Source organism: Pipra filicauda, unplaced genomic scaffold, assembly GCF_003945595.2.
Source record: "Pipra filicauda isolate LSUMZ 115617 unplaced genomic scaffold, ASM394559v2 scaffold81_size6448238_pilon, whole genome shotgun sequence".
Classification (NCBI taxonomy): Eukaryota; Metazoa; Chordata; class Aves; order Passeriformes; family Pipridae; genus Pipra; species Pipra filicauda.
The window spans coordinates 4,980,473-4,995,832 of record NW_024104998.1 but is presented as its reverse complement, the minus strand read 5'-3'; the positions used below and the strand labels follow the sequence as shown (position 1 = coordinate 4,995,832).

Genomic DNA, 15,360 nt, shown 5'->3' with positions numbered 1-15,360 from the left:
TCGCCAGACCCAGGGCTGAGCCTGGCCAAAGGCACTCACCGCAGTTTCTGCACTGGTCCCGGGGGGGGTTGGCTGCGGCTGAGCCCGAGGCTACAGTAGAGATAAATGCACGGCACCTCTCGCTGGCCCCTTTCAGACTTCCCGTCTGATCGGTGCCGGGGCTCTCCCTTCTTCAACTCGGCATCGCGGGGGCTGCGGGAAAGCGGGCCGCCCCGAGGGGAAGCCAGGGGGAGCGCCGGGGGAAAGGGCCGAGCGGGGAGCAGAGGGGCCGGGCGCGGGGAGACTGCCCGCCACGTCCCCAACCCTGCCGGCTGGGGCGGTGACTTGTCAGGTGGGACCCCGCTCGTGTGCGCTGGGAGGCGAAAGGGCTCTTACCTAGGAGTGGGAGTTCCGTACGTCCCGCTCCCCCCGCCGGACGCCCTTCAGTCCTAAAATGCGGGTACACCACTGCTTACCACCCCGCAAAGCGGCCGCGCACAGATGCCAGCAGCTCACTGTGCGGGGCCGTGCCGTCCCACAGCCTGTTGTCTCTTCCCGCAGCTGCCAAGCCCGCGGCGACGGGACGTGTTTCCACCGAAGCAGCCCCGCTACGGGTGCTACGGGCAGTGTGAGCCGCAAGCTTTCTTTTTTTGTGTGTGCGTTGGCTCGAAAGTAATTTGCAGATTAAAGTGAGGCAGAGGCGATAAAGTCACTTTTAAATGTTGGGGACTGTTACTTTGCTGTACAGTAATAAATGTTGTTTCGATGGAGTTTCTGAAAGGGACATTTTTCTTTTTTTTCTTTTTTTTTTTTTTTTTTTTTTTTTTTTTTTTTTTTTTTTTCTTTCCCATTGAATAGTGGATTATTCCTGAACAGGGCACTTGCAATCCACGCACTTTCCTAATGCAAAGTCCCGAAAAGTCTTCATTCGGGGAGACTTCTTGCACTGTGCAGCACTGTCCGGCTGGGTTGCTTTCATTTAGTGCTTTTGAGCTGCTTTAAAGAGGCAAAGCGTGTTGCCTTTAAATACACGTTAAAAAAAAGGCTCTTGTCTTGAGAAACTGCTCAATTTGCAGGAAACCCTCCGGATGTTTGCTGCTTTTCATGTGGCATTTGTGGTCGGCTCTGATAACGCTGGGAGCACCACTTCCAACACCGTATTCTGTAATGGACCTGAAATAGAAACACATCTCTCACCGGAGGATCCCCGCTCCGCGCCCCTGCGCTGTGTACCGGCGGGTTTAAAAGGTCAATAAATCAGAAGGATGAACTCTCGGCGGCATTGTTAGGTTGGGAAAGTTAACGAATGACCCCAGGAGTCGTGCGACCACGAAGGTTTCAGGAGTGGCACAAGAAGCTCTCTATTAAACTCTACGGGGAAGTGAGCTCTAAGCAAAGAGTGCGACTGGAGTCACAGGCAGTGCCGCGGTGTGTGTTTAAAGTTACAATTCGAAAATACCTAAACAGTCAAAACAAAAATCTAGGAAAGAGCTGAGATAATCTATCTATGACACTAGGGTTACTGAAAGGGTCACAAACTGCCAGCATTTTCTGTACAAACCAGGGAGCTTTTACTTTCTCGGCTTAGATTCAAAACACACCTTTCTTTCTTTGATCCCAGATCAATGAGCTGTAGAAACAGTTTCAACAAATCTCCCAACCAAAGTCAGCGACAGTTTGCTTAGTTTATTACCTCATGTTCATTATATAGAAAAACATTTTCTTTTCTGCTGAAAGTGACAACCCCAAAAGTCGCAGTAAACTTTATTTGTAAGCAGTCCCTCTACCCGCTGAACTTGTTCAATACAAGTCCTTGCAGGATTGTTCCCTTGGCTGACGAAAATATTTCTGCAAATTAGAGTGAAAGGGAGAATTTGGCGTTTTAACAAGAGCAGATGGTAAAAAAAGGTAACACTCTTTCCTACGCTTTAAACTTATAGCTTATCAATCTTGTCCTAGTCAGAAATGAGGCATGAGCTGGGAACTGCTCTGGGGATCAGTGGAAACGGACTAGGTCCCTTAGATCAGTGCGTTTTTACCTTCTGGGGTTTTGGTTTGCTTGGAAGTCGTGTTGCTTATCCCCTCAGCTGAGTATTCTGTTCTCTGCACTGAAAACTACACACATTTTCCTGCTGTGTGAGTTTTCTTCAAATACAATTCGGATTCTGTTTAATTCAGAAATTTTCTCCGGGTATGGGCCATGCTTCAGTGCATAAACGTGTCCCGAGGCAGCCGGCCTGGGATTGAGGGCTCTGAGTCCCGGCACGTCGAGTCGGGAAATATCACCACCTCAGCCATAAAACTAAAGCCACTAGCACACCAGCCTTAACCAGGTACGCCCTAAGGTAGTGTCCCACAGGTGCTGAACTAAAAACGAGGGGGAAAGCACTTTATTCCTAAAGATCTCTCCTGGTTATCCCCGGTTCTATGCTGATGGTCAGCTTTGCAAGCGCAGTATGTCCCAGGTAATTTATTTTACAGTCAATTTAAAATGCAAAATACTTTTGCAAGAACGTTGCTGTTATATACTAGTATGAGATCAATTTATGCACACATATGTATAGGTTCACCGGTTTAGCCTCCACTGCGTTTTACAGCGTCTGATATAAGGAAAAAAAGCGGGGCTGTTTGAATCACTGCCTCTCGTTGTGTTGGACTAGCGCGTATGTTTTAATGGGGAAAAAAATTAAAACTTATTATTTGATTTGGTTTAGGCAGATACTAGTCTTCTGGCCATGGTTTCGACTCCTCACAAAAGGGATAAATACAGGATACCATTAGGCTGGAAATATACCACTTTTTTATAATCCCTAAGAAATAGAGGGGAGCAGAAAGCACGAATGCAGAAATGCCTCGAGAATTATCTTGCCCGATCTTAGTCCCAGGCAGCTCCCGTTCGCCCCTGCCTTTTAGTTCTTTTTAGAATATCTGCTGTCTGTCAAGTGTAAAGGAGCAGTCTACGTTGTGCGAAACAGGAAATTCAATGTTAGAATAAGTTAATGGTGATTCTGGCTTCATTCATTTAATTTCGGCGAGAATTCTTACAATATTGGTTTATTTGATCGAAGTGGCTACCCAAACAAAGGTGTCCTTAACTAAATTAAACCTCTTTGATCTTCAGTTTAAAGCTCAGCGGTTTCTCAAATAAGCATTGATGCATTTAATAGCACCACATAACAATGCAAATATTAACCAAAGTGCCAGTTAAAGTGCCGTATTTTACATTAGTATGCATGCCAAAGAAGAACATAAATGGTACTGAGATAGAATTTTTGTTTATTCTGAATTGATGGACTTTTTACAAACATCTTTTTGTACTTATAGTTTATTTATTCAGGCAAATGAGAGAAGATAATGCAGAAGAATGATAAAGAAATGCAGCAGGCAATGTGTACTTCAAAGTTCAACTTATGAATAATAACTACATACAATAAATATTTGCGCTTTTGACAGACACTGAATATATTTATTAAGAGGTATGAAAAAGTGGGATAGGATATATTTCATAGGCTTTGCTCTGGGTTCATTTTCCTACTGTTCCACACAGTTTCCGTGTTTCATGGGTTTAAGAGGCAAAATATGCTACGGTAGCACTAGAGGGTAAGAAGATGAAGTGTGAGACACAGATGATGGCTTATTGTTCCGAAGCTACACTCCAAATCTGCCTACAGAAAAAGGTTATATCTCTCAGTGTATCTCGGCACGAATGGAAATAATCTGTCCTTTTCACTCCTTTCGTGTCTGCTCCGCTCAAGGATGGCCACTTCTGGTGTTGTCCAGACGGAGGAGTGTTTGCCTGGGTAGCGCACGGCCACGGTTGGCAGGTCTCTGTTGCCACTGCGGAGAGCGGGGCTGAAGCCGAGTGCTGCTTACCAACGCGCTGACCGTCCCCCGAACGACACCCCCATTGGTCCCATGGGGGCAGGGGTAGCGCTGCCCGCGCCGGACCCCGCGACCAGCCCAGGTGCCGGGCCCCGCCGGGCAGCGCCGCGCCGGGAGGAGCCCCAGGGGCCGCCCCGCAGCGCAGCGGGAGCCACCGCCGCCGTCCGGCTGCGCGCCCGCCCCCGCGGCCCCATTGGCCGCACCGCAGCTCAAATAGGGCCGGGCCGGGCGCCCGTCCCGACAGCAGCGAGAGGGGTCTGAGCGCCGAGTCCGTCCTGTGGCCCCGCCGGAGCTCTCGGCCTTGGCGGCGGAGATTGACGACGCGTCTGGGGCCGTCCCGCGATGAGCAGCCCCGATGCGGGCTACGCCAGCAGCGACGACCAGGCACAGGGGCGGTGCTCGCTGCCCATCATGATGCCGGCCGTGTGCCCGTGGGCAGAGTCGCTGAGTCCGCTGGGCGAGGCGAAAGCGAAGGGCGAGGCGGCGCCGTCGGGGGCGACGGGCGGCCGGAGCAAGAGCGAGGCGCGGATCCGGCGCCCCATGAACGCCTTCATGGTGTGGGCGAAGGACGAGCGCAAGCGGCTGGCGCAGCAGAATCCGGACCTGCACAACGCCGAGCTCAGCAAGATGCTGGGTGAGCGCGGGCGGGCGGGAGCGCGGCCCCGTCGGGTGGATCCGTGAGAGAGGAGCCCGGGAGGACCTCGGGGCCCGGGCTGCGGGCGGGGAGCGGGGCGACCCGTGCGCTGTCGGGCCAGGGGTCCCGGTGAGGGGCAGATGCCGAGGTGGTGGGTCCGAGGGCGAGGAGCGGGCACCTGGGAGGAGTTCGGGATCCTGGCTGTGGGCGGGGGCGGCGGCGGAGGTGTCGGGGCCGGGCGCGGGGGCGCCCCGGTGGGCGGCTGGTCTGACGGTGTTGATGGGTGCAGGTAAATCGTGGAAGGCGCTGTCGCTGTCGGAGAAGCGGCCGTTCGTGGAGGAGGCGGAGCGGCTGCGGGTGCAGCACATGCAGGACCACCCCAATTACAAGTACCGGCCGCGGCGTCGGAAGCAGGTGAAGCGCCTGAAGCGGGTGGAGAGCGGCTTCCTGCAGCACGGCCTGGCGGAGGCGGCGGCGTCGGGGCCCGGGCTGGGCAGCGAGGGCGGCGTCGGCGGCAGCGTCGGCGGCAGGATGTGCGTGGAGGGGCTGGGACTGCCCTACGCCGAGCAGGGCTACGGGGCGGCGGGCGCGGGCCACTACCGGGACTGTCCGCCGCTGGGCGCCGCGTTCGACGGCTACAGCCTGCCGACGCCGGACCCGTCGCCGCTGGACGCGGCGGAGAGCGAGGCGCCTTTCTTCGCGGCGGGGCTGCAGGAGGAGTGCGCGCTGGTGCCCTATGGCTACGCCCCGCACCCGGCGGCCGCCGAGTACCCGGCGGCGGGCGAGAGCCCGTCGGGCGCGTCGCTGCGGCGGCACCTGGCAGCCGGCGAGGCGCTGGGGCCGGGCGGGTCGCTGCAGGGGCTGCTGGGCTGCCCGGCGCCGCTGCACGCGTACTACGGGCAGGCGTGCCAGCCGCCCGGCCCGGGGCGCGGCCCGCCGCCGCCGCTGCCGCCGGGGCCCGTGGGGCAGCCGTCGCCGCCGCCCGAGGCCGCGCCGTGCCGGGAGCAGCTGGAGCAGCTGCCGCCCGAGGAGCTGCTGGGCGAGGTGGACCGCACGGAGTTCGAGCAGTACCTGCGCTTTGCCTGCAAGCCCGAGCTGGGGCTGCCCTTCGCCGGCCACGACGCGGCCGGGCTGGCGGCGCCCGACGGCGCGGGTCCCATCTCCTCGGCCGTCTCAGACGCCAGCAGCGCCGTCTACTACTGTGGCTACCCCGACGTGTGAGGGACTGGCTGGGGCACAGCACGGACTGGCAGAGAGGTGCTTGGCCCCCTCTCCTATTTATGTAATTTATTTTAATCTTGAGAACTGACAGGGTATCTGTGACGTGCTTGAGTTTTAAAAGGGCATGCACCCTCTCTCTGTCCAGGTGGTGCAGGTCTTACCATCACTGTCCGACAGTGATATGTAGAACTGTTCCTGATGTGGAATCATGATATTAGTGACACACAGGGAATACAATTTTTGAGATCTTGTTAGAGATCCATATGCTTTTGTATATTTTACAGAGTGCTGATTTTTATATGATGGATTTGTACAGAATAATTTTGCACTTTTACAAATAAAGGAAAAATAATAAAACTGGTCTCTGATATCTCCTCAAAGAGATCTTATCGACCTTTGTAATTAATTGTTACTGCCTTTTAGACTAATTTTACAATTAAGTGCAAGTCTTCCTTACACTAAGCATCAGTTCCTCTCACACTTTCTGTAGACGTAGGTGCCTAAAAATCGACTTGTTTTGTTTTGTTTTTCTTGAACAGTAGAAAAACTACATGAAAACTCCTCCCGATTTACATTTGGGTCTGGATCTGTTTTTAACGGAATAATGGACACACTGATGCCATTAAGAACAGCGGCTGAAGAGGCCAGATAAGCGCTGGTTTAAGTACCTCCTCAGAGAGAACGTCTTTCGTGTCCCTGTAGCTGCCTTTGCTGCGATGGGGGAGGGAAGGGGTGAGGAGAGACGGTATCAGATCTTCGCTGCGGAGAACGAGTGCCCTAAATCAGGATTCAAAGTAGGTGAAAAAATTCTACACGAGCCTCTAAGGGGGGAGGCTGGCAAGGAGCAGCCCGCTAGGCACCCAGCCACAGCAGAACCTTCACCCGTACCTCCCAGAATCTTACTCTTTCTCTCTTAAAGAAATCCCTTGGTCTATGTGTCACAGTTTCTATAGACAGAAAAAATTTTTTGCTTGAGAAACATGCATGCTGCAGTTAAACTTCCATGGGAAAAAAAAAAAAAAGACGTTTTCATTTGGATGTTGTTGCTGAGTCTCGCTGTTGGGTGGGACTGATAAATTAATTATATCTATTGCTTAAATCGGGGGGAGGAGGTAAACACTTATCTCGGTCGTTTGCTTTCTGAGATAAAGCTGTGGAACTGAGCCGCAGGGAGAAGGAGACGGGCGCAGAAGTGGCAGACTTGCTCACTGATTAACCTGTCTTCTACGAGGACGGGAAATTAAATCGCATGTGTTTTCAAATTACAGTTAAAGAGACTTTTATTTGTACCCACGGAAAATAAAATAAATGCAATCTGCTTCATTCAGTAAGAATCTAACACAGCCTTATTGGCAAAAATCGACTTAATAATCGTATACTATGAGTCTTGAGTTAAAAGGCATCTAGACCCTTCATATTTCCTAAAATAGTCTACCTTCTAGTGTCTTAATCTTCCCATTTTACTTTGTAAACAGTCTTCAATTCTCAGACATATACCTATCCTGCCACTCTCTCTTCTCCGAGGTGTACACGAGAGAAATGACGTAATTTTGAATGAGGTGCTACCTCAGAACAAAGACATTAAGATGTTTTCTTGATACTTTAATTTGAAAACAATTATTGCGTGTTCATAACATAGATACTTAAAGACAGTAAATAAATATGCATGAATGGTATTTCTTATTGGTTGAGTTTTCCTTTTATCATGGGGTTTTAACCTACAGGATTAAATTATTTTTGCCCTTTTTGCACACGTTCACAGCTTTCTGAGGGAAAATCACTTTGGTTTTGGAAATAAATCATTAATACTCTTTTGATAATTTTAGCCACCATTGCTTTTCATTTTCTCCTTAGATGCAGGTTTCTCTCCCGTCCTCTGTCCTTCATCTCAACTTGTCAGATAGCTGAAACCTGAACCAGACTTGATACTGTAGGAGGTCATGACAAAGGTTGAAAACATTCTAATCCCCCAAAATAATAATACCGGAAGTGATTTGCACTAAATTGAAATAAATATACTGATTTTGGTAAAAGGGTTGGCTGGCACAACAGTGTGCCAGTGTGAGGTGAAGATAGGCAGATCTTATAACCACTCTGCACAGAGCTCTTGCAGACTCAAATCTAAGAAACATTATTTTCCTGTATGCAGCCAGACATGTAGTTTTTTTCAGGCTGTCCCTATGAGGACAACTGTCTGAAATTTCTTTAATAAGTCTGAAACGTGGCAGGTTTATGCACTACAAATATACTCGAAGCAAAATTTTCTGAAGCTCTGTCCAAGCCCTATTTTCTATAAAGCGTCTTGACTTTCCAGTTCTACATGACAAACACCCACGTCTGTCCTGTAGCCCTTTGGAAAACTTCGAACCTTCCTCACACCCTATAAGTACCTGTGACAATAGGCACATTAAAAGAAGAACTCCAAACTGATTAATTTTGTTTAGCAGTGTCTTTCGCGGCACGGTTCTCACCGTCAGGAGGTGAAAGCAGTTGCTACGCGTCTCGGGGGGCTGTGGAGAAGGCTCTGTGTGCCATAGACCGAGGTGCCTCCTGGTCCCTTTGCTCTGCCGCACTCTTCAGGCAGAGTCGGGGTCTGCCACTGGCACTCCGATCCCAGCACTGCATCCAAGGCAATACTCTCCCTGGAAACCGCGGTTCTGGTTTACTCCAAAAAGTAAACCACAAAGACAGGGTGACATCTGCAAACGCCCCTCTAATCTTACCAAAACTATCTTTCTCCAGTTAAATAACGACACTAGCTGAGCAGCGCCTCCGGGACCCTTTCCACAGGAGTGCTCCTCTGAAGTTGACACGGGCCACTTACGCCCCAAAGCCCCAAAGGTATTAATCTCTTTTTGTTTGTTTGTTTGTGTGTATGTTTGTGGGGGGTTGTCCCTCTCTTATTAATTCGCCATGTTTCAATAGGTCCATAGTTACATTTCGATCTTTCTTACCACAGCCAAATCCCCTACGTTGGGGTCACACTACATTTGGAGGAGGGGTGGGTTTTTTAGCGGGTTTATTTGGGTGGGTGGGTTTTGTTTTGTTTTGGTGGTCTTTGCATGTGTGTGTGCTCTCTCTCTTCTTTAGGTATACGGGTAGAAAAGTAAGTAGGCCTAATGTGAGAAAAAGAGATTTTGGACCAAGGTGCTGAATTAAAGCCGGTTCAAGGTTTGTCAGGGCAGGTGGCCAGGAAGCCAGTGGGCGAGAATAACAAGACAATCCTTAATGCAGAGTAGCTGAGACTGGAAATGACAGGAAGCAGTGGTCTTATGCTCTGATAAAAAAGATATTAACTTAGAGAATTTCTGTCCATTTAGGTAGCTATATGCTTTTCTATCTAGAAATAATAGCTAGAAGATATTAGCAACAATACTACTGCAGAATTTCACCTTGTATACAAATTTAGTTTACTTATGTGGCAACTCTAGTCTTATTTTGGAATAAATAGCTCCCCTCATCCCCCCACCGCGATTCACATTGCCTGTGAAGGACAGAAACCCCTGCTGTTAGCATGCCTGCACGGGGTCTGCACAGCAAATCTCAGCCAGCCGCGCAGCCACGGCTGGCACGGGTTGGGCAGCGACAGGTCATTGGCAACCTTGTGACAAGCGATATTATTGTCATCAGGTGGCTGAGTGCACTCTACTGCTGCACCGAGTGATGCGTATGATGAACAGGACTGTAAGCCAGTAATTACACGCCCACATTTGCTTAACGTTAAACAGACAATTAATGTGTTGACTAATGAAATACTTGCGAGATCAGAGTTCAATTGCCCTGCTTCAGCTTTCCGTCTACAAAAATAGGAGTTTCTTTCACCTTCTCTCTGTTTGGAGAGAGGCTCTTAGATACGGCAGCTGTCTATGTGTCCAACAGAGTGCTCTGATCAGCCAAGGCTTCTCGCAAACTGCAGCTTTGTAATACTTTAAGTGTATGATTTTACCCTGAATTATTTACTCAGGAGGTCCATGGCATAAAGAGATTTCACCTAAGATATGAATCCTATCCCAGAGCAAATATTATGCAATTCCCCTTGTTCCTGCTGACTTCGCTTTACTGTGGATGTCGCTAAATCTATCCTCGGTTTTGTACATTAAGCTGGGAAGAAAAACTTCAAAGTCCACACCTTTTGAAGAAAAAAAGAAAATTATTGTCATCAAGAATAAGCAGTTTCTATACTGTAAAATGACAGGTTATGAATGCGTTTGCGCTGGTTCAGAGAAAGGGTAAGTTATTTGTTTCCCTTACCTGGTTTGAGAATTGCAAAGCCGCCCGGACCTCGCTGCTGTCGACCCTAACTCATGATCTGTTCGTATTCCGGGTTACAGGGTCCCATAGCTGCTTGTGACGTCCCAAAGATGAAGATCGGGTGGCATTACATGCTTGTGTTATTTCTGAAAGTCGTTTCGAAGACACTTTGTTTGTTTGTTTGTTTCAGGAGTGTGTGATTTGTTTGCCACTTCTCCTAATGTCCTTTCTCTGAACTGCTGAATTTCTATTTTTGGCCCTCAGAAGTCACTCGTACTCAGGGGAGCCTGCTGATGGTTATGACGATAGGTAGAGCTGCTTTAGGGGATAAGACCTATAAACTCACGTTGTTAGGTTGTTATGTGGTGTGAATGAACTGCGAGATGCAACTCACGTCGCTGCGCGATTCTGCTCGCCTGCCGGTGTTTTGACCCGGTCGGCTATCAATTGCCCCATTTCGTGTCTGCTGAGTAAAACCTACGGCATACTCGGGAGACTGGGCGTCTCCTGTTCCAATATTCGGCACCCATCTCCAAAGAGCGCTCTGGGCAGGGACAGCGGGCACCAGTTACCAGGTTAACCGGGTTGGTACGTGAGGCGCAGCCCGTGGGTGGATGTTCCACGGGGCAACCCGCCGCCGCTACCGCCCGCCCGGCAGCCTCCGGGCTGGAAAAGCCGCAGTGGCCTCTGTGTCCCGCTGCCAACAGCAAGAACAGACAGTGCAGTGGTGGGCACGGAGAAGTGAAATAAGGGGAGGGGGCCGTCGCGCAAGCGGCCGGGAAGGGCAGCAGTGAGGCTCCAGGCTCCCAGACAGCCCACTAAAAAGCAATGCGGACTTGTAAGACAGGTCCAGTCGCCGCTGTCCTTGAGGATGTAAAAATCTTCTCAAAAATCCTACTCCAAGTTACAGCAGGGAATTAGCTGTCTAGTTTTTGCACTGGGGAAATTTAAAATATCTATCCAAGGAGTACAAGTGATCCTCTTTTTTTGTGTATGTGTATGTGTGGGTGCTAAAAACCAGAGCAGAGTAGCTATTCTATATTGTGATAGGACAAGGGAAAATAGTTTTAAACTAAAAGAGAGTCCATTTATATTAGCTAGAAGGAGGGAGTTTTTTACAATGAGGGTGGTAAAACACTGGAACAGGTTGCCCAGAGAAGTTGTGGATGCCCCATCCTTTGAAGTGTTCAAGGCCGGGTTGGATGGGACTTAGAGCAACCTGGTCTAGTGCAAGGTGTCCCTGCCTATGGCAGAGGGGTTGGAACTAGATGATCTTTAAGGTCCCTTCCAATCCAAACTAGTCTATTACTTCCTGCAATATTGAACCTACAATATTGAGCTAACTTTTGTCTGAAGGGAATTATTCCAAATTTAGGCTGACATCGTTATCATTGAATGGATTGTTTCCCGAGTATGTATTCTGTCCCCTGAACTTTTCCTAGCCTGCAGGCATTTACATTCACTTTTCCAGGTTACATACCTATGTAGAAGATGAAGGATTAATTATTTGCCTTAGTGCTGCTCTTTGTTAAGAACTAACACAGGATTATATAGTCTCGACTTCAAGCAAAACACAAATACAGAGGTACCGGGAAAGAAACTGTAAGATGACTTAAATAATTCCTATATGAGTAGCTGGAGAGAGGAGGGGGGGTTCCCTGACGGTGCTCCTGCCCCTGCTCCCCCCCGAGGGTTACCGCAGTGCCTGGAGGGAGCCCGGCCCAGCCCCCCTCACACCTGACGAAGATAGGCTGGCACGGAAAAGCGCGCCTTATAGGAGGCAAAAAAAAGGGCGTTAATGACCGGCAAACTTAATTAATGAGGGCACGATTTTTAGCGGTTTTTTGGGGTTTTGTCTTTTTTTTTTTTCTTTTTTTCGCCTGTAACTTCACACCCTTTCTATTCAAATAAAATGTAATCTCATGTATCAAGGCATAGATACTTTCAGCTTGTAAGATTACGCTGCACAAGAAAGTTCTCCAAAAAACACATGCCAAGGTTGCAGGTCGCACGACTGTTCATTTACAGGCAACCTTTGCATTCATCCTGCATGAAATATGGCACTGATAACACATCTTCCAAAGTACGTACAGAGAAATAGGGTTGATGGTACTATAAAAATACAATCGAACCTTAGCTGAAATTGGAAGAAATATTACAGTTGATGAGAATGTCCCATTTATCAGGACCACACTCACAATGATAGCAGTAGGACACTAATAAAAATGATTTTAAAAAACCCTCCAACACCCTTATTTCGGGAAAACAAACAGCACTGTCTTCACAGCCTTTCTATATGTTCCGATGAACTGAGAGTCGACTTAATTTTGAACACGTCATGATTTAATAAAATCAACTTGCCAAGGAGGCAAAGCACAAAGAACGGAGGCAGCGACAGTGGCAGCCAGATGGGAAGAAGCTTCTCCCTGTACGAGGTGCTGCACTGCCACACGGGGAGCGCGCATGCAAGCAAGCATCTCTGCGCGGTTCCCACGGGGCAACTCGCAGCGGGAGCAGCGGGGGCGGCTCCGACCTGCCCAGGTGCCGGGCCCCGCCGGGCAGCGCCGCGCCGGGAGGAGCCCCAGGGGCCGCCCCGCAGCGCAGCGGGAGCCACCGCCGCCGTCCGGCTGCGCGCCCGCCCCCGCAGCCCCATTGGCCGCACCGCAGCTCAAATAGGGCCGGGCCGGGCGCCCGTCCCGACAGCAGCGAGAGGGGTCCGAGCGCCGAGTCCGTTCTGTAGCCCCGCCGGAGCTCTCGGCCTTGGCGGCGGCGATTGACGACGCGTCTGGGGCCGTCCCGCGATGAGCAGCCCCGATGCGGGCTACGCCAGCAGCGACGACCAGGCACAGGGGCGGTGCTCGCTGCCCATCATGATGCCGGCCGTGTGCCCGTGGGCAGAGTCGCTGAGTCCGCTGGGCGAGGCGAAAGCGAAGGGCGAGGCGGCGCCGTCGGGGGCGACGGGCGGCCGGAGCAAGAGCGAGGCGCGGATCCGGCGCCCCATGAACGCCTTCATGGTGTGGGCGAAGGATGAGCGCAGGCGGCTGGCTCACCAGAACCCGGACCTGCACAACGCCGAGCTCAGCAAGATGCTGGGTGAGCGCGGGCGGGCGGGAGCGCGGCCCCGTCGGGTGGATCCGCGAGAGAGAGGAGCCCGGGAGGACCTCGGGGCCCGGGCTGCGGGCGGGGAGCGGGGCGACCCGTGCGCTGTCGGGCCAGGGGTCCCGGTGAGGGGCAGATGCCGAGGTGGTAGGTCCGAGGGCGAGGAGCGGGCACCTGGGAGGAGTTCGGGATCCTGGCTGTGGGCGGGGGCGGCGGCGGAGGTGTCGGGGCCGGGCGCGGGGGCGCCCCGGTGGGCGGCTGGTCTGACGGTGTTGATGGGTGCAGGTAAATCGTGGAAGGCGCTGTCGCTGTCGGAGAAGCGGCCGTTCGTGGAGGAGGCGGAGCGGCTGCGGGTGCAGCACATGCAGGACCACCCCAATTACAAGTACCGGCCGCGGCGTCGGAAGCAGGTGAAGCGCCTGAAGCGGGTGGAGAGCGGCTTCCTGCAGCACGGCCTGGCGGAGGCGGCGGCGTCGGGGCCCGGGCTGGGCAGCGAGGGCGGCGTCGGCGGCAGCGTCGGCGGCAGGATGTGCGTGGAGGGGCTGGGACTGCCCTACGCCGAGCAGGGCTACGGGGCGGCGGGCGCGGGCCACTACCGGGACTGTCCGCCGCTGGGCGCCGCGTTCGACGGCTACAGCCTGCCGACGCCGGACCCGTCGCCGCTGGACGCGGCGGAGAGCGAGGCGCCTTTCTTCGCGGCGGGGCTGCAGGAGGAGTGCGCGCTGGTGCCCTATGGCTACGCCCCGCACCCGGCGGCCGCCGAGTACCCGGCGGCGGGCGAGAGCCCGTCGGGCGCGTCGCTGCGGCGGCACCTGGCCGCCGGCGAGGCGCTGGGGCCGGGCGGGTCGCTGCAGGGGCTGCTGGGCTGCCCGGCGCCGCTGCACGCGTACTACGGGCAGGCGTGCCAGCCGCCCGGCCCGGGGCGCGGCCCGCCGCCGCCGCTGCCGCCGGGGCCCGTGGGGCAGCCGTCGCCGCCGCCCGAGGCCGCGCCGTGCCGGGAGCAGCTGGAGCAGCTGCCGCCCGAGGAGCTGCTGGGCGAGGTGGACCGCACGGAGTTCGAGCAGTACCTGCGCTTTGCCTGCAAGCCCGAGCTGGGGCTGCCCTTCGCCGGCCACGACGCGGCCGGGCTGGCGGCGCCCGACGGCGCGGGTCCCATCTCCTCGGCCGTCTCAGACGCCAGCAGCGCCGTCTACTACTGTGGCTACCCCGACGTGTGAGGGACTGGCTGGGGCACAGCACGGACTGGCAGAGGTGCTTGGCCCCCTCTCCTATTTATGTAATTTATTTTATTTGTCTCGGGACAATTTTGCTAACTCTGTGTGGTCGGAAATATGCTACTATCCTGCAGGTTAATAGCGTATTTCGGACTGTTTTTCGACTGGTGTGACAGAATGTTTACATTTTCTTTTTTCTCTGTTGTCTTTGCCTAAGGTTCTCGTTATTCGTGTGTTATCAGCGCTGTTAGTCGTTTGCCCAGAAGACGTTTTTAGTAGTCTTCTTAACTATATCTTTTTTTTTTGTATTTCAGAAAAATAAATGAACGCACAGCTGTTTCTGTCATTCTTCTTGACCATGTGACCCTTGAGTGAGACTAATCTAAACTTAAATCTGTCATACCCTAAGGCGGTGTGTAGCAAATGCAGATAGGATTTGGCTCTTTCACCATGACAATGGCTCTAAAAAGGATCTCCAGGACAAACTAGGTTTTTTCGCAGGCTGTGGCTGTATTCACCTTACATAGCTGAATGGCTAGCTCTGTGCTGCTCTTTGTTTCTTGGAGTACCGAACATGTGACTGTACTTCTGTGATTTTTGTAGCTGATTTTTTTTTTTTTTTCCCCCTCTGGTTCCTGAGTGCCAGCTGAACTTTCATTCGTGAATTGGGGAAAAACTTCAGTCTTTACAACAAAATAAGCTAGGTAAGGTTGAGATACTAATTTTAAAGGGTACCTGGAAATCTACTGGATTTGGATAGTTGTAGATGTGACGGTGGTTTTCCTGTACCTAGTGATTTCTGTTAGAACCAAATGATTCACGAATAGGATTGGAGCTGTATTTATAAGTTATAATATTTTCTGCCACTTACTTTCAAGTCTCTTCATGCTATTTAGTGTGGTGGGGTTCAGGCTCAGGTTTATACTAGTAAGGAGAAAAATCTGCAGTCCAAACAGTCACCTCAGTTACTCTCACTCAACTGCCAGTATCAGTTGGTCATTAAAAGCAGGAGGTTTTAGCATGTTCAGCTGTACTGCTGTGCTGTGACTTTTCTGCCGGTGTAAGAGTGCAACTACATCT

The 15,360-nt window shown here is 52.0% G+C and overlaps 2 protein-coding genes across 3 annotated transcripts; both read left to right on the top strand.

Moving 5' to 3' along the window:
* Nucleotides 1-4,146: 4,146 nt before the first annotated feature.
* LOC114002783 (transcription factor SOX-17-like) lies at nt 4,147-14,624 on the top strand. Of its 2 annotated transcripts, XR_005566909.1 has the most exons (3): nt 4,147-4,495; nt 4,785-5,777; nt 14,343-14,624. XR_005566909.1 is itself a non-coding variant. In XM_027749043.2 (2 exons), the coding sequence occupies exons 1-2, from the start codon at nt 4,204-4,206 to the stop codon at nt 5,714-5,716; spliced, it is 1,224 nt and encodes a 407-aa protein (XP_027604844.1). In that variant the 5' UTR covers nt 4,147-4,203; the 3' UTR covers nt 5,717-6,077. The 2 variants fall into 2 exon arrangements, 1 of the variants encoding a protein (XP_027604844.1); XM_027749043.2 differs by lacking the exon at nt 14,343-14,624 and having other exon boundaries at nt 4,785-6,077.
* Nucleotides 12,713-14,624, top strand: SOX17 (SRY-box transcription factor 17). The gene is made up of 2 exons (XM_027749044.2): nt 12,713-13,060; nt 13,352-14,624. Exons 1-2 carry the CDS (start codon nt 12,769-12,771, stop codon nt 14,281-14,283), a joined length of 1,224 nt encoding a protein of 407 aa, XP_027604845.1. The 5' UTR covers nt 12,713-12,768; the 3' UTR covers nt 14,284-14,624.
* Nucleotides 14,625-15,360: the final 736 nt, after the last annotated feature.